We start from the raw sequence: 27,988 nt of genomic DNA, 5'->3' as shown, positions 1-27,988 counted from the left end.
TCCACACTACTTCATTTTCATTTTAATGTGCATATCTTTTGCTACGTTTACACTGAGCGTCCACACAAGGTCGGCGTTTTTTTTAATGCTCAATGTCAATAATCACTTGGAAGGGTACATATTTTCTATATGAACAACACTTTTAGGCAAGTCAATAAAACTAATCTGGCCCAAATGCTTAAGGGTTGCACAGTCACTGTAGAGTCTTCCTAAGGAACTCAGTCAGGAGGTGATGAGGGAAACCAAAATCCATCTGAATCACCACAAAGCCCTGCAGCACAGGTGATGAGGGAAACCAAAATCCATCTGAATCACCACAAAGCCCTGCAGCACATAGATTGAAGGGTGAATAGAGTAGCAATGTAACTACTAAAGTACAAAGAAGTACAAAAAATGGCACTTGACAAGATAAGAAAATAAGTCAAGAGAACACTCACATCCCGAGGAAGCACCTCTGGATTGAAGATGTCAAATAAGTTAATTCCCTGTTTGTCCAACAGCCTGGTTAGCTCAATCTCCATAGCTGGAACAAAACATAATGCACCAGTTAACCATTATAGTTTCTACTTTCATGTCATGAAGTTACATTTTGACCCTGTTCTTGCTGAGCAATGATGTTGATCACGATTGGTCATGTACAACTATATAAAAATAAAAATAAAAAACACCAATTTTGCAACAGTCAACTATTAAAAATGAATACAATCGAGGAGAAGATCGTCTGTAGGAACCATTAGGTCAAATGCAACCCTGCTATGATCATTTAAAAAATTGGGACAGTATTTTTTGTAAAATGAAGTTTTAGCAATTGCTTTGCCTATAGTACTATAATACTTAGTACTTAAGTTCTTATATCAAAGTCTTCATTGACAATAATATTATGTAAGACATTCTAGGAGAATGCTTTATATTGGTGAGTCAATAGGTTGAGGCTTAAGCCAGGTTTCAGTTCATTATCTACATCTCTCTAGCCTTACCAGACAGGACCTTGGGAATGCCTATCTTCTCCACAGCTTCTCTTATGAACTCCATGTCATCTTCATCTAGCAGCTGTAAAAGATGCAGGTGATTAAACAAGTCTAATCAAACATAAACACAAGAGCATCATTTTAACAAGTAACATGAATGAAAATGATTTAAATGGGAGGGGAACATTCTTTCTTCTGTGTTTTCTTACTGATTATTCATTGGTATCAGAATAGTAATCATATAATACAATATGCACCTTTTTTTCTAATGAAAAAAACATCATAGTTGGGCTTTAAATGAATACATAAACAAAAGTAAGGCAACAAAACCACTTAGTTATGAAGGGTTATTGCTTCTAGCAAATGGTATAATTAATAATTAGTTAATAAAAAAATATGAAAAGATAATAATAACTCAAAATTAATTAATTAAGTCTCAATCTCAGGGTTGCTTTGATGTTCTTGACATGGTGAACAGTAGCTTATTATTTTATATACACAAAAATGACATGATCATGTTCTTTATAAATTAAATATTTACTAAACTACTAAACAGAAAAATAAAATAATAAATGAGGAATAAAATGAATGATATGAATATAGAATTAAAAGTGGTTTAAAATGAATACCAATGAGCCATCTATGAATAAAAAGGATTATGTGACCAGGTAGACCAAGTTATTGATATCATTGAATGTTGATAAATTAAATGTATTGTTTGACATTTATTAATTCAGTTTGGTTCAGGAGATGAATGTTCATCAGTTGAAAACATAAGAAGCACCAAGGAACAGTGAGATCCTACTTCAGGTCGAAATCTTAATAATTTGTGTTGCTCAGCACGTAACCAAAATATAAAATTTTGTGACCATTTCACGAATTGCCCTGAAACTGTGTCTTGTTTTCACCTCCTAACAGTTATTTCTGATGGGCAGGTGGGAGGTTGCTTTGAATAAAGTGGCCGCAGTTACTCTTTGGTATCTTCGCATTTTTGGATCTTGTTGGATGACACTTTGTTGGTTTAGATTCCATTCTTCCATATTTCACTCTGGTGGCAGTCTGTTTGGCTTTTACTGTACATTATAGCATATTTGCCAGTATCAAAATGTATTATCATTTAAAAAAAATATCTTTCTATTTATAGTTGCTGGAACCAGCTTTTTGGTCAGAACTGCAGGCACCTCAGACGTGGTGTCATAGACACTGCAGTAGTCGACGGGTCAGGAACACCAGAAAAGCCTGTATCCCTGAGATAAGACTACACAAAGGTTGAAATAGAAGAGCAAGAGGTGGCCAGACTCCACTGAGACACACCTGAAAAGCACCATAGTGTGATGCTCAAGGACACCGTGGCATGTGGACTGTAGAGGCCAGGATTGGAACCAGCCACCTTACGATTGCGGAAAGAGTGCTCTACCCCATGAGCGCCTGAGCCATCCAGCTTCCCTCCCTCTTACCCTGTGTGGTTTTTTTCAATATTTATATTATGCCATCACCCTTACGGAGCATTTTTTCTGAGCTTCTTATAATGACGGGAATGGGTTTACATTGTTGTTACTTGAAAACCCTGTGTTACACATTGGTGCTAAAGGGTGCCTTGTGTGTTGGGATCAAACACTGAGGAGTATTTAAAACCCTGGGAATGAGAACGGGCTGCATTACATCTGTGATAGTAGAGTTCAATTTGTGCAGAGCAAGTTTTCTAGTCTGGTAACAACTTATTGTTGATGCTGGCTGGACACATGATAACCACTAACACAAATTGTTCCAGGACAATCTTAACATTTTTTTAAGGGAACACAAATTGTTGAGAGAAAGCAGTTCTTCACTGCTCTTTTTCATCTCCCATCTGAAATAGTTTTCCTCCATGTCCTGGGCACTTAATTTATCCATAGTATTTTCCACAACAAGAAAAGAAAGAAAATTGTCAATGAGATCAACAGAAAAAAATAACATCTTACCGTTTGATTTTGTAAAGACAGCTCAGCTTGTAATACAAAGACCCTAGAGAGGAAGGAGAACCACCATCACACACACACACACATACACACACACCAAGCACAGGACATGGACTTGGACTTGGAATTGATATAGTGGTGAATAATAATAATAATAATAATAATAATAATAATAATAATAATAATAATAATAATAATAATAATAATGGCTGCATCCAAAAATTTCTGTAATTTTAGTGTGACCATCTGCCTATGTGTGGAAAAAGAGTTCTGCATCTACTTTTACGTAGAACCAGCAGCTTTCTGACTGATTAATGCAAACATGGAGGGAGCTGTCATGAAACCCAAAAATATGACTTAGACCCTTTTGGGTATGTATGCTGAGTTTAATTTAAGATGGACTAAAATAATGATGCACATGTTACAACCTACCATCTGCAGGCAGGTCATTCAAAGCTCAGTATGTCTTGTAAAAATCAACAAGAAATGTCTTACTCTGATGGGTTCCCCTGCAGGAAGAGTTTCTTGTCAGCATAGGAAGCTGTGATATCCATGGCCATGTCCTAGACATAAAAAAAAAAGAAACATCACTCACTTGTCACATTTTAACATTTTAACAAAGCCTTGGGCATTAGTCCCCACCTTCACCATGTTGATCAAGAGGTACAGTTAGTTATATTAAGCTTGAATAATAATAATTTCCCCATAGTCCCACAATGGGGAAATTATTTCTCTGCATTTAACCCATCCCGGAGGAGCAGTGGGCTGCAATGAAGCGCCCGGGGAAGAAGGCTGTTCAACACAGCATTGACTTTTCAAAGCAGAACTTGCGTGCCAAGATGTACCTATATGTACCTATGGATGTAGGCTAAATGTTGTGTGACCACCATAACAAGACCTTGTTTTGTTTCACTCGCATTAAATAAGTATTGCGTGAGTTTTTAATGAGATGTGCATGTCAACCAGCCTCTGAGTTTAAAAACAGAGAGGTATGCTGTCATTGTGACTTTTATAACAGTCTTGAATTTTTTCATTCTATACAAATGCAACATCACAAGTTACCCTACAGATTTTGTATATTTGGCTGTATATTATATATTTGAAGTGTATATTGAAACCAGTAAGTTTTAAGTCTACTGAATTGTTGATTTTTAGTTTGGTAGACGCTGCACCTTTCAACCAGTAATCCATAAATTTCGACTAATAATTTCAACTGATTTTTAATTACTTATACAATGATTATTCATTTAATTTCTAAATCCGGTTTTATAGCTGTTTGTGGTTCCTATTTTTGAAGATAAATAGGTACCAGTTGAGGGTAGGTGATAATCTTGTCTCTAAAAGTTAGTTAGTTAATTTTATAATTGAAGAAGTTCATAAAGTCGCTACTACTGAGGTCTAAAGGTATACATGGTTCAATAGAGCTGTGACTCTCTGTCAGCCTGGCTGTAGGGCTGAAGAGAAACCTGGGGTTGTTCTTATTTTTCTCTATTAATAATGGATAATAGGCTGCTCTGGCATCACAGAGGGCCTTCCTATAATTTTGAAGACTATCTCGCCGTATTAGCCGAGATTCTTTCAGATTACTGAAACGCGATATCCTTTCAAGTTTTTTTGATGTTTGCTTTAATTTACAGGTTTGACAGTGATAACATGGAGCTAACTACCTTTGTTTTATTATATTATTTTTTAGAGGGGCAATGAAGTAAATTGTCATTCCCAGTGAGTCTGTAGCACTTTCAACAAGATCATCAATTTGGGAGGGACTACATTAGCATAGCAGTCCTCCGTTTTATATATATGTTATATATATTTCAAGACACGGCACTAAATTAAGTGCGGATGTACCTCAGTCAGATTTCTAGATATAAGGTCCGCTCCATCCAAATTGGGATGAATGCAGTCTCTCCTAACCAGCAGGGTTTTCCCCATTAAAGTCTGCCAATTATCTACGAAACTCACATAATTTGATTGAAACCACCTCGACACCCTGTCATTTCATTTCATCACGGTTCAGGTTTGGGATGTGGCAACCGACGCCGTCTTTCCATATGTACACACCGACTCAAAATTAGCTTTAGTGAGCCACTATCAGCGTAATTGGTAGTCATTTCCGCCTAATTGAATCTTATTATTATTTTTACTTATCTTTAACAAGGATTCAACGACGCCCACTTTGGCCCTGGGAATGCATGTGAGCAAGGCCCCTGGTGACGCTAACGTAACATTCCACGCTGCGGGACTAATAAAGGATTATCTTATCTTATCTTATCTTATCTTATCTTAGACCTGCATATAATCAGAGTTGGTTACTAAGCGGCTGTGTCGCTAAGTGAGGAGAAGCTGTTAGCAACATGAAGTGGGTGATGGTAAACCATGGGCTTCTGCTTAGTATTATGCTTTCTTCTGGTAGTCATGCAGACTCTTGGCTGTTCGGCGGTTGCTGGGGGACGGCTAGTAGAAACTACATCTGGTCGGTTTGCACTGGCTACAAAGGACAGCTGGCTAACTACAGGAGCTAAAGAGAGCTTCCATGGTGCCGAGCCGTTCTTCAAATTACCTAAGCCAACCCCTCCAACAAAGCAAACAGAATACACTTATTACATGTACCATTGTCACTTAACAGAGGCAGAGGAATAACTAATTATACAAGAAGCAAGAGAGAAGAGAAAAGTAAGAAGGAGAGTGAAGCCAACCCTAACTGCTAAGCTAAAGCACGGAAGCTAACGTGAGCAGAACTGAACAATGTGTAAACAGCTCTTAGACCTAGTAACAACTGGATAAAAGAGGGAGAGAGCTATGAGCAAAACTAGCAAAAGTAAATTAGCCACTGTAATCAAGAATATCACACAGTTAACTTAGCTAAGTTAGAGCAGCTAAAGTACGCTACAAGAAAACAGATACATTGGCAACCAGATGAGAGACAATACGCTTACCACAGCATGTCAGCACGTCAACGACGGATTCCTGATTTATTAATTTTTTTACCTAATTAAACTATTACTACAGTTTATCCATAACTTTTAGCGGATTATTTCAACTGTTTATCTATTACTTTTAACTATTACCGTAAATATTACAACCTCTCTGCTTGCTTGCTGACTACTTTCTATCTGACAGGCTCAGGTTTGTGGGAGGCATGTCATTCTGTACACATGACATCTATTGCATTCTGTCCATCCTGGGAGAAGGATCCCTCCTCTGTCGTTCTCCCATAGGTTTCTTCCTTTTTTCTCCCTGTTAAAGGGTTTTTTTTAGGGGAGTTTTTCCTGTGCTGATGTGAGGGTTCCGGGACAGAGGATGTCGCATGTGCACAGATTGTAAAGCCCTCTGAGGCTAATTTGTAATTTGTGATTCTGGGCTATACAAAATAAACTGAATTGAATTGAATTGAATGTCTTGTGCAGTTCATCTTACCTTAACTGATAGTTTATTGGTAATTGTGATAATGTATTTACAATGTCTTAATAGCATTAATTCAGCATTCAAGGCTCACTAAGAGGTGAGCATTCAACGGCCCTCTGGGAGACAGAGTTACGGAAGGAGTTGAAAATGAGGGATGTAGTAAGGAACGAACAGTCTCAATGGTCAACTGAAAAACTTGTGACAAGGAGACAGAGGGGAGATGGACATGTATGGCTAGTAGATAAGGAGACTTTTGTGTATTTCATAGCTGAAGTAGTTAACTGCACATACCTTGTGCAGTTAACTACTTAACGTACAGTTTGTCGTTGTCTATCTGCACTTTTCGGCACTTTCCACCACCGTGTCCGGAGTTTCAGCACGCAGCCATGGCCCCCTTTGTTTACAGCAGGGGTCAGCTGTTAGCGCTCCGGGACACGGCGCTGCTGCTGCCGGAGGAGAGACCCGAGGTTCCCCGTGAGCTGAGGAGGAAGAGCAGACCTGTACAGAGGACATTGAGCTGTTGGCCGTTAGCATGAAGCCGGTCTATTTACCGAGGGAATTCTCGCACGTTATCATGATAGCTGCGTATATTCCCCCCTTTGCTAACAGAGAAGCGGCCTGTGACGTCATACACTCGGCGATAAGCAGGCTGCTGACACAACATCCCAATGCCCTCCTCCTCCTCTCTGGTGACTTTAACCATGCCCCTCTGTCCTCCACTCTGCCCACCTTCACCCAGTACATCACCTGCCCCACCAGAGACAACAAAACCCTGGACCTGCTGTATGCCAACACCAAGGAGGCATACACCTCATCACCCCTCCCTCCCCTGGGAAGATCTGACCACAACCTGGTGCACCTCCACCCTGTGTACAAACCCATTGTACACAGGCAGCCAGCTGTGACCCGCACAGTCAAACGATGGTCCGATGAAGCCGAGGAGGCTCTTAAGGACTGCTTTGACTCGACTGTGTGGGAAGTGTTCAGTGATGCCCATGGGGAGGACATCGACGGTCTCACAGACACCATAACAGACTACATTAACTTTTGTGTGGAGAACACCGTACCCACCAGGACTGTACAGTGTTTTTCCAACAGCAAACCCTGGATCAATCCTGAGATAAAGACCCTCCTCAAGGAGAAGAAGAGGGTTTTTAGATCAGGAAACAAGGAGGAGCTGAGGGCTGTGCAGAGGGAGCTGAGGAGGAAGATCAGGGAAGGGAAAAATGTCCACAGGACGAAGATGGAGGATCAGCTGCAGCACAACAACATCAGCGGAGTCTGGAAGAGCCTCAAGGCCATGTCTGGCCACAAGGGGCCGAACCAACAGCCTGTGGGGGACCAACAGTGGGTGAATGATCTGAACTTATTCTTTAACAGATTTGATCACTTAACCCCAAGTTGCTCCCGAAGGCTCCCGAAGTCCTGTGGACTGGATGTTACATGAATGTTAGTTAGAGTCTGATGCTGGCACCTTGCATGGTAGCCCTGTCATCAGTGTGTGAATGGATGAATGATATGTAATATACTACTGATTGTAAGTCGCTTTGGAGAAAAGCATCTGCTAAATGACTGTAATGTAATGTAATGCGGGATAGTGGAGCACGTCTTCAACTTGAGCTTGAAGCTGGGGAGGGTACCACAGCTATGGAAGACGTCCTGCGTGGTACCAGTCCCAAAGACCCCGGGGGCCAAGGACTTCAGCAGCTTCAGGCCAGTGGCATTAACATCCCACCTGATGAAGACCCTGGAGAGGCTGGTCCTTGTGCACCTCCGCCCCCTGGTGACCTCATCTTTGGACCCACTTCAGTTCGCCTACCAATCTGGCATCGGGGTGGATGACGCTGTCATCTACCTGCTACAAAGATGCCTTTCTCACCTGGAAAAGGCTGGAAGCACTGTGAGAGTCATGTTCTTCGACTTCTCCGGTGCCTTCAACACCATCCAGCCGCCACCACCACCACCACCCTGCATGGATCCTGGACTACCTCACCAACCGTCCACAGTATGTGAGGATAAGGGAGTGTGAGTCAGATCCGGTGTCCTGCAGCACCGGGGCCCCACAAGGAACTGTTCTGGCTCCATTCCTCTTCTCCATATACACATCGGACTTCAAATATAACTCTGCTACCTGCCACCTGCAAAAGTTCTCTGACGACTCTGCAGGCGTCAGCCTCATCTCCGCCGGTGATGACAGGGAATACAGAGAACTGAACCAGGACTTCATAGGATGGTGCTGGCGGAACCGCCTCCAGATCAACTCTGGTAAAACCAAAGAGCTGGTGGTGGACTTCCGCCGGGGTAAACACTGTCCTCCGGAACCAGTGAACATCCAGGGACAGGACATTGAGATTGTGAAATCTTATAAGTACCTGGGTGTTCACTTGAACAATAAACTGGACTGGACTAATCATTCAAAGGCACTTTACAAAAAGAGACTAAGGTCCTTTGGAGTGCAGGGAGCACTCCTGAGGACCTTTTTCGACTCTGTGGTGGCATCAGCCATTTTTTATGCAGTGGGCTGCTGGAGCAGCAGCATCTCGACAGCTGACAGGAAGAGACTGAACAAGCTTGTCAGGAAAGCCAGCAGTGTGCTGGGGTGTCCACTGGATACGGTGGAGGTGGTGGGAGACAGGAACAGCAACCAACTCTGCTCCCAGTAGACCACATGACACTAAAAACCTGTGCAATACAAATACACCGTGCAATTATAGTTATAATAGTTATTCTGTCTGTACATATAATATTTCAATTATTGTGGATTTTACTGTTTGTTATTGCTTATTTATAATAGTTGTTTTATTTTTTTTGCTCCTCGCAGGAAGTTCCTCACCTCAGCCTCCCTCCATCGGCCCCCACAAGCTCATGCATTTCAACCGCGCAATAACCCTCCCTCTGTTTCCTCCCATCGCCAGGCTCCAGGCGCTGTTCCCAACCCACAGGGGGCCCCTCAGGCGTCAGAGCAGGAGTGTTGGAGGTGTGGGCAGCCCGGTCACTTCCGCAGAGAATGTCCACTGATGGAGGTCGGCCAGGTGATCCGGGTTGCCGGCCCGCCAGCACCCTCCTCCGGTCCGGGGGGGACATACAGCGTTCCGGTAAGGATTCAAGGGGGTGTACACCAGGCTATGGTGGACTCGGGCTGTACACAGTCCATGGTCCACCAGAACTTGGTTCGGCCCGGGGCGTTGGTAGAGGCAAAGTGGGTGGAGATAAGGTGTGTGCATGGGGATGTTCACAGATATCCTGTTGTGTCAGTTGAAATTAAACACAGGGGCAAAACGCATAGAATTAGGGCTGCGGTTAGCTCCCGCCTTGCACACCCACTGATTTTAGGCACGGATTGGTCTGGGTTCCATACGTTAGTGGGGCAATGTGTGGGTGTGCGATCACGACCGGCAGGGACATGTGGGATGTGTGCTGTGCTCAGTGGTGATGCGAGGTTGTCCGACGCTGCTGAAGGGGAGGGGGAACCGGTGGTGCCCTCACAAGGGGCCCCGCAGGTTCCCGAAATACACTCCATGGAAGATTTTCCACTGGAGCAGTCTCGTGACAATACTCTACGCTTTGCCTTCGACCAAGTGATACAAATTGATGGTCACATGGTACACCCTGACACACCACCGACATACCCACACTTTTCATTGATTAGGGATAGACTGTATAGAGTGAGTCGTGACACTCAGACTGGTGAAGATATTACCCAATTGTTGGTGCCGGAAAGCCGTCGGGAAATGGTTTTCCGGGCGGCTCATTATAACCCAATGGCTGGGCACATGGGGTATGACAAAACACTAGACCGGATAATGGCCCGATTCTATTGGCCTGGGATTCGGGGAGTGGTGCGCCGTTGGTGTGCCTCTTGCCCTGAATGCCAACTGGTAAACCTACCGGCCATCCCAAGAGCTCCATTGCGCCCATTGCCACTAATGGAGGTCCCGTTTGAGCGCATTGGCATGGACCTCATCGGGCCATTTCACCGGAGCACTCGAGGATATCGCTTTGTGTTAGTTCTGGTGGACTACGCAACGCGATATCCTGAAGCGGTGCCGCTGCGCACTATCTCTGCAAAGAGTGTTGCGCAGGCACTGTTTCAGGTCATCTCCCGAGTTGGAATCCCGAAAGAGATTCTGACCGACCAGGGCACCTCGTTTATGTCACGCACATTAAGGGAACTATACGGTTTATTGGGCGTCAAGGCAATTAGTGTTTACCACCCACAGACCGATGGCCTTGTTGAGCGCCTGAATAAAACCTTGAAGTCCATGATCCGTAAGTTCATACACGATGATGTCGGAAATTGGGATAAGTGGCTTGACCCTCTGTTGTTTGCAGTGCGGGAGGTGCCCCAGGCCTCCACAGGATTTTCTCCCTTTGAGCTGCTGTTTGGCAGAAAACCACGTGGGGTTCTGGCCCTAGTTAAGGAAAACTGGGAGGAGGGTCTGAGCCCAAGCAAAAACGAGATTCAATACGTCCTGGACCTGAGAGCAAAACTCCACACACTGGGGCAATGTTCACGGGAGAATTTGCTCAGGGCCCAGGAGCGTCAACAACGCCTGTACAACAGAGGGGCTAGGCTGAGACAATTTGCACCGGGAGATAAAGTACTTGTATTACTTCCCTCTTCCAGCTCCAAACTGCTCGCTAAGTGGCAAGGGCCCTTTGTGGTCACACAGCGAGTGGGCGATGTAGACTATGAGGTTGTGCGTTCTGACAGGGGAGGGGCAACACAAATTTACCACCTCAACCTCCTCAAAGCATGGAGAGAGGCAGAGCCTGTTTCTCTGGTGACTACCGTGAAAGAGAGGGATGAGTTGGGGTGCCAAATTCCACCAATCCAGCCTCGCTCCGTTGTGAAGACCATCTCACTCAGTCCCAGAGAGCAGATGTGGCTGCGTTGCAGCAGCGCTTTGCTGATGTGTTCTCCCCTCTGCCAGGACGCACCAACCTTATACAACACCATGTTGAAACTCGCCCAGGCGTGACAGTACGATCACGGCCTTATCGGTTGCCTGAACACAAAAGAAAGGTAGTTCAGAAAGAATTGGAAGCTATGCTGGAGATGGGGGTAATAGAAGAGTCCAATAGTGCCTGGTGTAGCCCCATCGGCACGGCTCGTTTTTTCATGACACTGGATCTGACCAAGGGCTACTGGCAGATTCCCTTATCTCCAGAGTCCAGGGAAAAGACGGCTTTCTCCACTCCGTACGGATTGTACCAATTCGTCACACTTCCTTTCGGGCTGTTCGGTGCCCCAGCCACATTCCAATGTCTCATGGACTGGGTACTGCGTCCACACGCTGCTTATGCTGCCGCCTACATGGATGATGTGATCATCCACAGCAACAGCTGGGCGGAGCACATGCAGCGGGTGTCCGCGGTGCTTGAGTCTATGAGACAGGCTGGGCTCACCGCCAACCCGAAGAAGTGTGCGGTTGGACGGAGGGAGGTACGGTATCTGGGGTACCACTTGGGTGGAGGGCAGGTTCGTCCCCAGGTCGACAAGACAGCAGCGATTGCAGCCTGCCCGAGACCCAAGACCAAAAAAGAGGTGAGGCGGTTCTTGGGGCTGGCAGGGTATTACCGGCGGTTCATCCCCAACTTCGCCGACCTAACCAGCCCCCTGACTGACCTGACTCGAAAGGGTGCCTCAGATCCGGTCCAGTGGACGGAGCAGTGCCAGCTGGCGCTTGAGAGGGTAAAACAGGCCCTCTGTGGGGAACCTCTTCTCCACACACCTAACTTCTCTCTCCCTTTTATCCTGCAGACTGATGCCTCGAATAGGGGGCTGGGGGCCGTTTTGTCCCAGGAGGTGCAGGGGATCGACCGCCCAGTGCTTTACATCAGCCGGAAGCTGTCTGAGAGGGAGTCTCGCTACAGCACAGTGGAGAAGGAAGGCCTGGCGATCCGGTGGGCGGTCGATGCCCTGCGTTACTACCTCCTGGGACGCCCATTCACCCTCTATTCGGACCATGCCCCTCTACAGTGGCTCCACCGCATGAAGGATGCCAAACGCCCGGATCACTCGGTGGTATCTGGCGTTGCAGCCTTTTAAATTCAAAGTGGTCCATAGGCCGGGGTGCAGATGGCTGTGGCAGACTTCCTTTCCCGCTCACAGGTGGGGGGAGTAGGCTAGGCCGGACGGCTCCCCGGCCTAAGTCGGGCGGTGGAGATGTGTGGCAGTGGGCGTGGTCTGCGCTCAGCTGCAGGCGAGAGAGGTGTGGGAGTGGTTCATGGGAACAGTGCCGTGGTGAGTTCAATCAACACAGCTGTAATGTGGTGCTAATTAGGCTGAATGTATTTAAGCAGTAGCAGGCGGGAGTTCGGGAGGGGACAGTCACAGACGAGGAACGAGGACTGAGACAGAGCGTGAAGCCATCAGAGTGGTGGCGTTACGGGAACGTTGGACCGAGTGCGCCCGAGAAGCCGGGCAGCGAAGCGGAGCGCACGACGGTCCGCAGTGTGTGTTGTATTTTGGATGAAATAAATATACCTTTGTTAAAACCTACCCACTGAAGCCGTATCTGTGTTGGGGAAAACCTACGGTAGTCGAGAGTCGGCTACAGTATGATCACAGAAAGACTAACATATTATTTGGAAACAAGGAATCTAAGGTCAAAACATCAAAGTGGATTTAGAAAAGGAACGGGAACCATGGATCCCATAGTATGCCTAGAATCAGAGGTAAGAAAGGCACAAGTGAATAAGTTGGTAGTGGTAGCAGTATTTTTGATGAAAAAGCCAATTATTTACCATGGAAAGAGGGATTAATCTAAATTAAAAGATTAGGAATATCAGGTAAAATGTTCAGATGGGTAAAGGATTTTTGTTTGGGCGATTCGTCCAGAGTGAGAGTGGGAAGGTGTTTATCGGCCAGACATTTGGTCATTTGGTGGACAGTGGAACGCCACAAATAAGTGTAATTAGTCCTTTGCTGTTTTCGTTAATGATTGATGATGTGTATGCTAATGTTGGACAAAGTCAAGTGAGATCTTTATTTGCAGATGATGGGGCACTGTGGAAAAGACGTATGGATGTGAAATAGGTTGTGAAACAGAAGCAGGAGACAATCAAAAGAGTGGAAAAGTGGTCATTGGGGATTTAAATTTTCTGTTGAGAAACAAATATGCTTTTCTTCACAATAAAGAAAATTGGAACAGGGGTCAAAATGTATTTGTATGGACACATTTTTAGGAATGTGGTTTGATGCCAGGCTCACCTGGAATGTACATATTTATAAAATATTAAATAAGGTTAAATGTAATGAGATGCTTGGTGGAAACGGAGTAGGGAGCTGACAAGGTCTGCTTTGAAAGCTATATATATATATATATATATATATATATACAGCGGGTAAAATAAGTATTGAACACGTCACCATTTTTCTCAGTAAATATATTTCTAAAGGTGCTATTGACAGGTAAATTTCACCAGATGTCGGTAACAACCCAAGTAATCCATACATACAAAGAAAACCAAACAAATAAATTCAGAAATTAAGTTATGTGTAATAAAATGGAATGACGGAATGATGGAAAAGTATTGAACACGCTTACTGAAATTTATTTAATACTTCGTACAAAAGCCTTTGTTTGTAATGACAGCTTCAAGACGCCTCCTGTATGGAGAAACTAGTCTCATGCGTTGCCCAGGCGTGATTTTGGCCCATTCTTCCACACAAACAGTCTTCAAATGTTGAAGGTTTCGTGGGCCTCTTCTATGAACTCTGATCTTTAGTTCTTTCCATAGATTTTCTATTGGATTCAAGTCAGGGGATTGGCTGGGCCATTCTAGCAGCTTTATTTTCTTTCTCTGAAACCAATTGAGAGTTTCCTTGGCTGTGTGTTTGGGATCATTGTCTTGCTGAGATGTCCACCCTCGTTTCATCTTCATCATCTTGGTAGATGGCAGCAGACTTTTATCCTTCCTTCAATTATATGAAGTTCGCCAGTGCCGTATGCTGAAAAACAGCTGTAGCGTTGTTAATAACTACGTTAAAATAAAAATATTGCTTTCGTAAAAATTGCGGGGCACCACTTCTGAATAGAAGAAACAAATAAAAATATGATCAATAATTTGGTAACAAATTATCGAGTCTTAATATCTCAGGCGTAAGTCCTGATTTCAGTGACCTCATAGTTCCCACCTTGAATCAATATGACAGACAATGGCTTGGCGATACATGGGCAATTCATTTCTAAAGGGATTAAATGAATGGATGACAAGATTAATAATTAAACAATGATACAAATCAGGAATGAATTGATTTCAAATAAACAGGCAATATCATATCAGATAGTGAAGAAAAGTTGAGGTCTCCTCTTTCTCCTATCCCTACTCTACCCGTTCAATCTAAATTATTATTTATCAGAGCTTTTATATACCCGACACCAACCCTGGATCATACTGAAGCTGGTTGTTCCTACTGTGAGTAGCGGTGTCCAGATGCCTTTGCAGGGGTTCAAACAGCTGTTTCTGCGGCCCTCGGAGTTGGCTCATGTCCCTCAGAACGGAATTGGTTCCGTCGTTGAAGCAAAGGAATGCCAGTGCAGGGCTCGCAGGACCGATGATTCTCAGCGGTTCTTCTGAAAGCTCACCCAGTGAGCTGGCAAAGTGTCTCTGAAGTTCTTTGTGTCTTGCTTCAAGACAGGCGTTGGATCCGGTTCGGTGTTTGGAGAGGGATATAGCTCTGAATAGTTATTTAAGTGAGGCTACTCGTTGATATACTCAGACTAAACTTGTTTGGCCTAACGATAATATTCTAAGTTGATATCTCACGAGGCCAACAGATGTGCACTAAAACAAAATAAGGCTTGCTAAAAAAGAATAATTATAAGATGCTTAAAAGTAGTTGAAAAGGAAAAGTACTGACAAAAACTGCTGTTCTAAAATAAAATAACGGGAGCTTGTATGAAGCTCCCTAACAATTAACAAGACACACCTAAGATGGACAAAAATGAAAAAAACAAGAGAGCGAACAAAGGAAATCTCCTGGTTTTATCTGTTCAGGATAGGTGTCGGGTTCTAGGGTGGGGCTTGATTTTATGGCTTTGTTTTTGCCAAGATTTCGGATTCCTTTGTTTCCTAGTTTCGGTGTGTTCTGGTTTGGTAGCTTAACTAATCTAACATTTTAAACAAATATCCTGCATACTTTTCTTCACTATGAGCTCAATAGACCTTACACACTTGTATGGATGCAGAGATTGCATTTCAGTTACATACATTTGGTATACAGAATTTAACAGAGGTTATGCGTGTCAGATATGTGTTATCACCACTTGATCACTGGAGGGCAATATGGTCACATGATGAGTCCGATCTGAAATATCTGAAAATGAATTTAACTCCGTTTTCCACTCCACAACTACGCGAAAAACGTATTATCCTGAAATCAAGTGGGAAATAATTTGGTTGGGGTTATTGAATGTTTCACAGACTTATGCAGTATTATACAGGGATAAAAGGAATAATTGCAGAGATAGGTAGTGTGGTTCCTGTTCTCTTGAGCCAAGGAATTTATTGCTTTGACCTCAGTTAGCCTTTTGTTTTAGTTCCTGGCTGGGCAAAAGAAGGAGGGGATGTTTACACATACAAACGAAAGGCATGCTTGAGTTCATCCCTTCCTGTTGGCTTTTCCAGATGTCGCGTGCGTAACCCCCACCCCCTTTAAGGTCTTCCTCTCAAGGCTGTGGAGTGTCAGCCCTGACGCCTTTATAAAGTGGGAGTTTTGGGAGTGTCTCTGCCCATAACGGACTACATAAACTTCTGTGTGGGGAACATCGTACCCACCAGGACTGTACGGTGTTTTTCAAACAGCAAACCTTGGATCACAAGGGTCCCAACCAACAGCCTGTGGGGGACCAAAAGTGGGTGAATGATCTGAACTTATTCTTTAACAGATTCGATCAGTCATCCACCCCTCCCCCCATCCACTCCTCCCTGCTGCTGCAACCCCCATTGTCTGCACCCCCTGTAGATTCCCCTTCCTCATCCACCCCCTTTCCCACAACACTCAGCTCCCCCCTCTCCTCCTCCTCCACACTCCTCATACACTACACTCCATGACCAGCACCCCCCCCCCCCCCCCCCCCCCGCCCCTCCAACAACCTACAGCACACAGCCCCCTCCCCTCAACTTGTCCCTCACAACTAACCAGGTGAGAAAATAACTGAAAAAGATCAAGGTGAGAACGGCCACGGGTCCAGACGGCATCAGCTCAAGGCTCCTCAAACCAGCTGTGTGGGATAGTGGACCACGTCTTCAACTTGAGCTTGAAGCTGGGGAGAGTACCACAGCTGAGGAAGACATCCTGCGTGGTACCAGTACCAAAGACCCCGCGGCCCAAGGACTTCAACAGCTTCAGGCCGGTGACTTTAACATCCCACCTTATGAAGACGCTGGAGAGGCTGGTCCTTGTACATCTCCGTCCCCTGGTGAGCTCATCTTTGGACCCACTTCAGTTTGCCTATCAATCTGGCATCGGGGTGGATGACCTACCTGCTACAAAGATGCCTTTCTAACCTGGAAAAGGCTGGAAGCACTGTGTCATGTTTTTCGACTTCTCCAGTGCCTTCAACACCATCCAGCCTTTGCTTCTGAGGGACAAGCTGGAGCAGACCGGGGTGGACCACCACCTCACTGCATGGATCATAGACTACCTCACCAACCGTCCACAGTATGTGCAGATACGGGAGTCTGAGTCAGACCTGATTTCCTGCAGCACGCGGGCCCCACAGGGAACCGTTCTGGCTCCATTCCTCTTCACCATATACACCTCGGACTTCAGATACAACTCTGCTAACTGCCACCTGCAAAAGTTCTCTGATGACTCTGCAATCGTCGACCTCATTTCCGCCGGTGATGACAGGGAATACAGAGAACTGAACCAGGACCGCCTCAAGATCTACTCTGGTAAAACCAAAGAGCTGGTGGTAAACACTCTCCTCCGGTACCAGTGAACATCCAGGGAATGGACATTGAGATTGTGAGATCCTGGGTGTTCACCTGAACAATAAACTGGACTAATCACACAAATGCACTTTATAAAAACGGTAAGAGCAGACTATCTGTTGAGGAGACTGAGGTCTTTGGAGTGCAGGGAGCACTCCTGAGGACCTTTTTCGACTCTGTGGTGGCATCAGCCATTTTCTTATGGCGTGGTCTGCTCTCTTCCTGTCTCGACAGTCGACAGGAAGAGACTGAACAAACTTGTCAAGAAGGCCAGCTGTGTGTTGGGGTGTCCACTGGATACGGAAGTGGTGGGAGACATCAGGATGATGGCTAAGTTGTCATCCCTGATGAACAACACCTCCCACCCCATGCGAGACACCCTGGCAGCTCTGTACAGCTCCTTCAGCCACTGACTGATTCACCCCCGGTGTGTGAAGGAGAGGTACCGCAGGTCTTTCCTTCCTGCTGCTGTCAGGCTACACAACCAGCTTTGCTCCCAGTAAACCACACGACACTAAAATCTGTGCAATATAAATACACTGTGCAATGTAATAGTTATTCTGTCTGTATATATAATATTTTAGTTACTGTGGATTTTTTTACTTTTTTTAACTTATTTAATATTCTTTACTGTTTTTACTGCTTATTTGCTTATTTATAATAATTGTTTTTGACCTTGTTTTGTTTTGCACTATACTATACTGTGGAACTAATAAAGGATTATCTTATCTTATCTTAAATAGTGTAATTGCATCAGATTCATGTGCAGTATTGATGAGTTTGAAATGTTGCCACCCAAGGAGTAGAGAGGATTTATTGTATGAAATACTACAATCACTGTTCGGAATTCATCAAATGCGGCTGCCTGTTCATTTTGTGAAAGCTAATAACTTTTAAAAGGTTTTGATATGGTAACTAAGCATTATTTTACTCATATAGATCATCTGTCCTGGTTTCATTAGAAGTTTTGTTTTACATGAGATTTTAAAAATCATCAAAATCCTTTTGAGTCATTTCTCTAGGATAATAGACCTGCTTTAACAGATCATTAATCCTTCTGTTTGAAGAATCAACTATGATACAAAATCATCCCATCTTAATCCCAATAATAGTCACCTCTGATGAGGTCTGCTTCCAGGCTCATGGCAAATAGAGTCCAATTTTGGGCCCTTAAGGTGTATGCTGATAAAAAGAGTGTTTATTTGTTAAATTGTTCTGCTCTCCTTTTCTGGTTACTCTCACCAGGAAGGAACTCTTGAACATCCTACAATATGCTTTTTTAAAAACCACTTTTTATCCAACCAGAAAGTTTGACTGAACTTTTAGACAGAGTAGCAGCAGCAGCTTTCTATGGTATTAGCAGGAGACACAGATGAGTTCAGGAGCTCTTCTGAACAGAGCAAACTGACTTTTACAGAACCGCATTTCTCTGCTTCACTGAAACCTGGCTTGGTGAGTGCATCCCGGAATCTCTTTCTTTATGAACAATGGTTGGTGGACAGATATCAGTGTTGAAGAAAACATGCAATCCTCACTTAGAGACTATTTTCACAAACTGTAAGCATAAACTTTAAACCGCAGAAGTTCTTCATTTATTCTGTTCTGAGTTTATATCCCACCTCGGGCCTGTGTTACCATGGCATTACAACACTTGGCTGACCTGATTGCTAACATGAAACAAAACACCCAGCCTTCCTGCTGTCATAGAAAAGCAAGGAAAAGTAAGGCAAAATACCATTTTAAAGAAGAGTATTGGTGTGCCTTGAGTCCAACAGTGAAGCTGCCCAGAGGCCTTTCCCAAGACAGTTGTACCAGAGGTTGAGGTGTTGAGGTAGGGAACAGATGAACTCCACACTCTAAGCTGTGGAGAACCTGATTCCAGCAAACACTAAACACAAAAACGCAATATGTCTCATATGTCTATCTAACAAAGGTATATGTGTTTGTATTTGCAGAGATAAACAGGTTTTCAATATTACCTTTCTCATAAATTCAGGCATTGTACTGGAGAGATTTGTCTTGAAAAGTTCCTGAAATCACATTTGGCAATATAATTGAAGTCCCAACAAGAGATAAAACAGCAACGACACACCATATTTGAAAGTGATGTACTTACAGTGAGTTCTGCTCCAGAGATGTTGAGTTGGAAATGGCTATCTTGGTGGGCAGCAGTAAACATGGGGTTAAAGACCTGGTCTGGGGTTTAACACAAGTTATAACAGACACAATTTTCAGAACACCTCTAAATCATAAAGAACAAGAGAGAAAAACTGAGACACTGACATACCACACTGCCTATGAGCTTCTGCTCTTTGGTTACCATACTGGAGCAGTGTTAAGTTAGATATTTATTACTGAAGTTATATTTTTTCCGTGGAGGTTACGTTTTAAAATGTCTGTAGATTACTTTGAATGTTTTAACTAGGTATTACAGCAGTAATTCAGACACAAAATTTGACATTAGAGCAATGCAAAAACATGGTAGACATGAAAACTGTGTCAAAAAAGCGTTTCCATGTGTTACTTCATATAGAAATATATTCTGGTGAAAAAAAAGTTTCTCCATAATTCAAACCTAAATTTGCTGTCAAAACAACATCAGTGACTATGAAGCAAGATAATGGTAATGGTAGAAGGTATGCTTGTGGTTCGGCAACTAAAACACAAGTTAAGGTGTGGTAAGATACAGGTTACAGTTAATAAAAGTGCTAACATTAATTGCAGGTCTGTCACAGAATGCAAAGTGTGGTTGAAAGTCCAACTCACTCCAGGGCAAATCTGGAACCTAAATCCTTAAATCAACAGGAGCATTGGGACATGTCACATCATTGGACACTTACTAATATGTCTTTTCTTTCTAATGTACCTGTACTTTCAAAACTTAGAAGACAACGTAATGCCAACTGCTTACCTGAGATCCAAAAGTAGAGCATCCTGTTTTCAGTCAGCTGGCTGGGGTGGAAAACAGAGTCATTGATGACAGTGGAAGCCTTGTTGTAGTTGGTCAGCCCCTGTAAGATTTATAAAGATAAATAAAATGAAAGCCCAGAGACCAGAGAGACAAAAACATGAACTTCAACACCTAAAACAAAGCGTTTATCTACATGTACACTCTACTGTGAACTGTTCTCTGAACTCTGAACACTACTGCTATCCAAGTTTGATAGAGAGGGGATACAATGTATACAAATTATTAGGGTGGGCAGGGGACTGACCAAGACTTGGAGTTCTATTGGATATGATTCACTGCCGTCCAGTCGCCCATAGCTTTTGCGCATCAGCAATGTTTGACAAAGTTGACAATTTCTCTTAACCAAGTACTTTTATTTGCCTTATCTTGTCTGATGATCGCAAGACAATCACTATGAGATATGGTAGTGCATTTTATTTAATATAGGTATTATTTACCTTGTGGTATGATTCTATGTAGTTAGCATTGATGACAGGAGCAGCAGTTACACCAATGTCCACACTGATGTCTCCATAACTGAGGAACTGATCTACACACACACACACACACACACACACACACACACACACACACACACACACACACACACACACACACACACACACATACACACAGTAATATGAAGAGACATTCCAGATAAAGAAAATATTTGTACAAATCAGATCAGTATTTATTTAATTTATGGATTCACAAAAATGGTCACCTGCTGTGTCTTGTATGAAGTCAGCCAGTATGTTTGCCACCTTGTTAATCTCCTTACAAATCTGCAATTGAGAAGAGACTTATCATTGCTACAGTATAACCTTTACCTTGAATATAAGAAAACATTAAAATGCTTATCAAAATGTACTCACTCCGAGGCTAAAAAAGGTATTAATGAAAATGCTGTTCTGTTTCTCTCGCCCTCACCTGTCCCTTTATGGCCAGTTTTACGGTAAAGGTGATGAAGTCGGTAAAGAGCTTCCTCAGCCAATTTGGTCTGACCAAAAATAGCAAACACACAGCATGGTCAGACACTGGATTTGTAATGCAAATGCTTATCTGTTATGCTGTTGACAGCCCATCGGGGATTTGTTTTATAACGTACTCTTTATCACCCTGCAGATGCAGATGGAGCTTGTGAAAATTAAGATAACAGTCCGATGTGTCTGCTGCTACCTTCCCTTCTCTGCAGTCTGAGAGAGGAAACAAACGATGGGAGACCATATGAGGGGAAATTAAAGATGGTTGGTATTTGTCTATATTAAGCAGTGCTTGAAATAGAACAAAAAGGTTCCAGTATACTGACCCAGTGGCTGCCTACTTTCTAAAAAAGTAATATGAGGAAGTATTTTTGATTCTACACCACAGATGAAAAAAAAATGCATCTGCCTTACTGTAACAATACCATGACAACAAATCTGAAGTCACCAGTTCTTACTCACACGGCTCCTCCCCCTCCTATTGCAAATTTTCAATGGTCAATTGGGTGCTCTTTATTGTAAGAAAGTATTACCCATAGAGTCCAGCAGAGGGCTCAGTCTGTGCTAATAGAACTAGGGTAACAATATCATAACCTTATTAAGTTTCTCACACAGTATGGAGAAAGGGGTAAAACCAATCAATGAAGCTACATCCCTTCTCCAATTTAGTTTAGGATTAGGCAACATAATTTGAATTAATTTGAATGCAGTACATGTCAGTTCTCATTGGTGACTGAAACAATTTCAATGCAAACATCTTGCCACTGTTCACCTTTGGCTTTGTTAAATGTTTTGCCAAAAGAGCACCTGGGTTAACCAGGAGATTATGGTATGCACTCGGAAGTATGAGAACTTATGTTAAAACAATTAAAAGTGGCTACTGGTTCAATGCACTGTTTTTAGGGCATTTTCTATCGGGTCCATGAACACATACGAAAAAATACTTACAAAGTTTGGCGTTGATTCCGAGGTCAATCTGAGATTCAATTTCAAAGTCAATTGAATTTGCAACGCTGACGCTAGATGAAAAAGAAATACATATGTCAAATAAATATAAATCAATTTACTGGGAAAATGTTCTTGGTACAAAGGCAGTAATCCCACTATAGCTGAAAGATCAACATACAGAAATTAAGCTAAATCAAAAGGAAATACAGGGAGAGTCGTAACAGTGAAGCTTTCACTGTTTGACTGACATGTAATCTGAAACGGTTCTGTGCAAGGCTGGGACTCAGACGCAGAGGGAAGCACGGAGACAAAATATAATTTAAAAATAAAACTTTACGTTACCAATCCAGAGGTCATACAGAGGAAGGCAGTCAAAGAAAGCAACCAAGTCCATTCAGGGAAAAAGCACAAAATCCAAAATCCGTAATACAGGCAGAGTCAAAAACCGGGTAAGTCAACACGAGGAAATTAAAGCAGGAAAGCATGTACACACTAAGGCAACAAAGGCAATCTGGCAGAGGGTAAGTGGAAACACAGGATCTAAATAGGGCAAGCTTAGTTACAAACAAGGTACAGGGGTGTGGGGAAACCTAAAGGAAGTACAACTAGAAACCATACACAACAACTGTGACAACAAAATAAAACAGGAAGTGAATACAAAAGAAAACGGACTGAACAGATTATCACAGTACCTCCCCCTCAAGGGACGGCTCCAGAAATCCCCGGCTGGTCTGGGCGACGCCGGTGGAAATCCCTTATCAAAGTTTTGCCAAGAATGTCCCTAGAAGGGACCCAGGACCTCTCCTCGGGCCTGTAACCCTCCCAGTCCACGAGGTACTGGAGTCCATGGCCCCTGCGGCGGACCGCCAGTAGGCGCCAAAGCGTGTATGTTGGTCCCCCATCAATGACTTGGGGGGGTGGAGGGGGTCTGGAGGAGGGAGCCAGCGGTCTGGTCCTGACGGGCTTGACCTTGGAAACATGGAAGGTCGGATGGACCCTCATTGTCCTGGGGAGCTTGAGCTGCACCGCCACAGGGTTTACCACCTTAGTGATGGGGAATGGACCAACAAATCTGGGTGCCAACTTGCGGGACTCCAGGCGGAGAGGAAGGTCCTGGGTGGATAGCCCGACTCTTTGGCCCACTATGTAGTGCGGAGCATGAGTGTGGAGTGCCATCTCACTTGGAGAAGAGCCCAAGCGGCTCTTCTCCAAGTGAGATGGCAGCGGCGCACCAAGGCCTGAGCAGATGGCACCGCAATCTCCTCCTCTAGCTCAGGAAACAGGGGAGGCTGATATCCATATACACACTGGAAAGGGGAGAGTCCTGTGGCTGAGACAGGGAGAGAATTATGAGCATACTCAATCCAGATCAAATTTTTGCTCCAAAGGGAAGGATTTTGGGACACCACACAGCGGAGTCCTGTCTCCAGCTCCTGGTTGTAGCGTTCCGTCTGGCCGTTCGACTGGGGGTGAAAACCGGAGGAGAGGCTGGCTGTGGCACCGATGAGCCTACAGAACTGCAAACTTTTGCAAACTGGGGTCCCCGGTCCGACACCACATCCTGAGGGAGTCCGTGTAATCGAAAAACATGAGACAACATAATCTCTGCCGTCTCTTTGGCAGAGGGGAGTTTAGGCAGAGGGACAAAATTAGCCATTTTAGAAAATCTGTCCACAATGGTGAGTATAACTGCATTACCTTCTGAAGGAGGCAGTCCAGTAACAAAGTCAATGGAGATGTGCAACCAGGGTCGCCGGGGAATGGGCAACGGGTGGAGCAAACCGTAGGGCCGCTGGCGAGAGGTCTTATTCTGGGCGCAGACAGAGCATGCAGCGACAAACTCCTGGACATCCTCCCTCAGCGTAGGCCACCAGAAACGTTGTCGAAGGATTGATGGAGCGGGCAACTCCTGGGTGACAGCTGAATTTGGAGGAATGTCCCCACTGCAGGACCTGCGGCCGGAGAATGGGCAGAACAAAAAGACGATTCTCCGGGCAGCCTGCCGGGATTTCTGCCCCCTCCAGCGCTTGTCTGACTTTATCAGCAATGCCCCATGTCACAGCTCCAATGACGCATGTAGATGGCAGGATGGTGGCAATGTTTTCAGGGGTGTCTTCACGCTCAAATGGAGCTTTGAAGATATCCATTCATGGCCTCCGTCTCAGGGGCAGACAGGGAGTAGAGACGACCCTTAGGAGGAGTTCGATGGTGCAGTCATAGGGCCGATGGGGGGGGGGGGGTAGGGAGGTAGCGCGGGATTTGCAGCCCTCGCAGTACGTTTTACCTAGATCTAGATCTTTGGTAGGCACATGTATCACATGTAGACTTAAAATAAAGTCTCTTGGAGCCATGCTCTAAACTCATCTGGAAGTCAGCCATTTAGATTTTTGTATGAATTTCTTGTGTATTTTTTGCCATTTCCAGGCACTGAACTTTAATGAACACCTCCTATTGAACTTCAGTTCCAATTCAAATTTGGTCAGTACAATTTAATGACCTTACTGATTAAAAGTTAACAAAATAATGTTGTTTCACAGAAAGGCGTTATCGTGGCGACGCATTGTCCTATACAAATGCAATTTACAAAAAGGATCAGAGCAGACTCTATCTGCAGAGGAGACTTAGGTTTTTTGGAGTGCAGGGAGCACTCCTGAGGACCTTTTTAGACTCATCAGCCATCTTCTATGGAGTGGTCTGCTGGAGCAACAGCATCACGACAGCCGACACAAAGAGACTTAACAAACTGGTTAAGAAGGCCAGCTCAGTCCTGTGGTGTACACTAGATACAGCGGAAGTGGTGGGAGACAGGAGGATGATGGTTAAGCTATCATCCTTGATGGACAGGAGGAGGAAAAAAGGATTATCTTATCTCATCTCATGTGACAAACAGCACCAGATTTACTTGACATTTAAATCGTGGTCTACAATTGTTATGGAAATACGAAATGCGTTTTCTCCGTTCACTTTTGCTTCATCGTAGGTAGTGTTGGAATTTTTGCTGAACATAATTTCGAGCGTCACGCACTCCACACAAGAAAAATACATCTAACATATCTTAGACGCGGTGTCCGATTGTCGCAGGCGTTCACCGCCTCTTGAGCCGGGGACCCGACGCGCACACAGCGCGAGGGCCCGATCATCGCTGCTTGCAGCTTTCATTAGGGCCCGAGCACCGACAACGTCGGGCCGCGAAGGCCCTATTGAAACTGTAGTGTCAGCAAATTTGACATGCATATCAGGACTGGTGAAAATTTTGATATTTTCCAGGTGGATTTGACAAAATGGCTCTCTAGCGCCCCCTACAGATAATATTTCTAAAATAGTTTTCATTCGGACACCGTAAGTCCAATTGACTTGAAATTTCACACACATATGCACCTGAATGAGTTCTACAAATAATCCTCTTGGGACCCTAAGGTCCGCCTACCGAAATTTTCCGCCATTTTGAATATTCTGAAAAACACATTTTTGCAAACTCCTCCTGAACGCTCAGTCCGATTTCCACCAGATTTCTTGTGGATCGTTATTGGGTCAATGTCATCAACAGTATCAAAAGCTTGTTGATATCTCATTTCGTTTAGTAAATATGGACACTCGATACGACTTGATAGCGCCCCCTAAAGAAATTCGATTTTGAAAGGCCACGGCCCTCATCCCGTAAGTCCGATTGACTTGAAATTTTACACACATATCCAATTCCATCTGCTCTACGAACCATGCGTTCTCATTTTTAGGCTCCGCCTCTTAGATTTTCCGCCACTTCGAATTTTGTTAAAAACACATTTTTGCATACTGCTGTGAGTCCTATTGCTTCCAAACTTTCTCTGTGTTATCACACAATCAATATCATCAATAGCTGTAAACGCAATGAGATATCAACAAGCTTTTTATAAGATATGGAGCAGTGAACATAATAGGGGCGTGGCTTTGTACAACAACACAATTAAATTGAAAACCGTTTGGCCTATCATCACGAAACTTGCAGAATATCTTGGCATCATATCCTGTAACAAACCCTGAGATTTTCATTCCATTCATCCAATAGGGGCCGATACAGTAATTTGTTCAATTTCTGTATTTTTAGGCATCTAACCATTGGAAGCGGTGTCCGATTGTCGCAGGCGTTCGCGGCGTCCCGCCGGCACCCCGACGGCACCCAGACGCGTGCGCGCTGCGAGGGCCCGATCATCGCTGCTTGCAGCTTTAATTATTATTATTATTAGTCACATTTCTATTCTATTACTGCTTTTATTATCATTATTATCCTATTATATCCACTGCTGCTGTTATTATTAGTAGTCATAATTTTTCTATTATTATTCTGCTACTAGTTGTGCTACTACTGCTATTAATACTTTCATTTTTATCATTTATATAATATTGATTGACTATGTTGGAATTATTTATGTTGTTTATTCTGTTCACATATATGCACTTGTGGCCAACCTTGGCAAAAAGTGAAAAAATCAATGGTCCAAGGACAGAGGATGCCGTATGCTGTAGCGATTGTAATACCATCTGAAGCAACTTTGACTTTGGGCAATACAAATAAATTGAATTGAATCAAATAATTTAACTCTGGTTTGGTGGAGTGGTTGGTAGAGTTTTTGTACCAAACTCTATACTCGATAACTATGTACTGAATTGTGAATTTTAAAATACATATCATATAAGTCAAGTCATCGCATAACACCACCATAACAACATTCCTCAGTTTAATGGTTAAAGGATCATATTTTTGTGATTATTTTGTACTATTTTTGTTTTCCTAAGACAGCCACAGGATATTGAATATGAATGAGTAAACATGTATTTTTGCTGCTCACACACTCACTCAGACTCACAGCCAGTTGCCGTATCCATACTGGATGTTCCCTCTGAAGACGGCGGACACATTGCTTATTTCCAAGGCGATGCCTTCACCTGGATGCAGTTCAAATGCACTCCGACCAATTGACAGGTTATGAATCTCCAAACTGAATGGGTCAATGGATAACATTTCATGATTTTAAGACATTTTGCGTGTGTGTATTTGTGTGTGATTGTGTGTGTCCACTTACTTGTGCAGACCATATATGACTCTGCCTACAAAAAGCAGAGATTTCTCTCCCTTCACACTTGGGTATCTGGCATGCTGGAACGCTGTCTCAATCACTTTAGTAGTTTTCTCATTCACTGCCAGAAGCACACAACCATATTGTAAAAAACACCTAAGGACAGGTACATGGCAGACAGCTTGTGAAACACACACACCTAAGCAGCTTGGTATTCATAGGCAAGTCCATATACAAAGAAGAAGCCAAAATGGAATAAGGGAAACAAGGTAACCAACTGGAATAGACAAATATTTTGTAAAAAACATAATTTACCTTTTAAGCTACCTTAACAATTGCAACAAGGTGAACACCAAAACAGGGTCAAAATCCCACTCACACACAACAGCTGCAGGGTAGGTGAGGCGACATACAGCTCCAGTGAATCTGTAGGCTGAAGCAGGGTCCTGCAGGCAGGCATGGGACGCTCCAAACACAGAAAGGAACAGCAGCAGGAGCAGCAGTGGTTGGAAAACATCAAGAGGCATTGTGCAACTGTAAAATTGACCTATGTGAGAGTTTGTTGAGCTTTTTAACCCTGTGGGCATTTTACAGTTCACTTTATGTTTGTAAGTGTAAATTTCCTTCCTGAGTTTTCCTGAGTAGTATCTTATCAATTCTCACCTCTGTTCTAAAGGCTTGACAATTCTTCTTTTTGGTCCCTTTTAGACTCCAACTCACGTACGCTGTGGCTGCTTTGCTCTCTTTGGCACTCTGTACTGCAACTATCTAGTGT

General features: G+C 43.8%; 1 protein-coding gene across 1 annotated transcript; it reads right to left on the bottom strand.

Moving 5' to 3' along the window:
• Nucleotides 1–27,981, bottom strand: cetp (cholesteryl ester transfer protein, plasma). Its single transcript, XM_054619272.1, has 18 exons — nt 27,877–27,981; nt 27,593–27,747; nt 27,220–27,334; nt 27,004–27,135; nt 22,160–22,230; nt 21,337–21,424; nt 21,159–21,228; nt 20,953–21,013; nt 20,687–20,778; nt 20,190–20,289; nt 19,395–19,474; nt 19,258–19,308; nt 19,014–19,166; nt 3,422–3,489; nt 2,930–2,972; nt 978–1,050; nt 438–523; nt 1–271 (listed from the first exon to the last, which is right to left on the bottom strand). The coding sequence occupies exons 2-18, from the start codon at nt 27,738–27,740 to the stop codon at nt 194–196; spliced, it is 1,509 nt and encodes a 502-aa protein (XP_054475247.1). The 5' UTR covers nt 27,741–27,747; nt 27,877–27,981; the 3' UTR covers nt 1–193.
• Between the last annotated feature and the right edge of the window lie 7 nt (nt 27,982–27,988).

Source organism: Anoplopoma fimbria, chromosome 19 (genome assembly GCF_027596085.1).
Source record: "Anoplopoma fimbria isolate UVic2021 breed Golden Eagle Sablefish chromosome 19, Afim_UVic_2022, whole genome shotgun sequence".
In the NCBI taxonomy this organism is placed as follows: Eukaryota; Metazoa; Chordata; class Actinopteri; order Perciformes; family Anoplopomatidae; genus Anoplopoma; species Anoplopoma fimbria.
Note: the sequence above shows the minus strand (reverse complement) of the source record. Positions and strands in the feature narration are given on the sequence as shown.

Excerpts from the sequence above, each read along its gene's own strand:
- cetp (XM_054619272.1), bottom strand. The coding sequence starts at position 27,740 with ATGCCTCTTGATGTTTTCCAACCACTGCTGCTCCTGCTGCTGTTCCTT. Across the intron at positions 20,290-20,686 it reads ACATAGAATCATACCACAAG|GGGCTGACCAACTACAACAA; the intron begins GTAAATAATACC and ends TAAATCTTACAG. Across the intron at positions 19,309-19,394 it reads TCTCTGGAGCAGAACTCACT|GAACTTTTCAAGACAAATCT; the intron begins GTAAGTACATCA and ends ATGTGATTTCAG.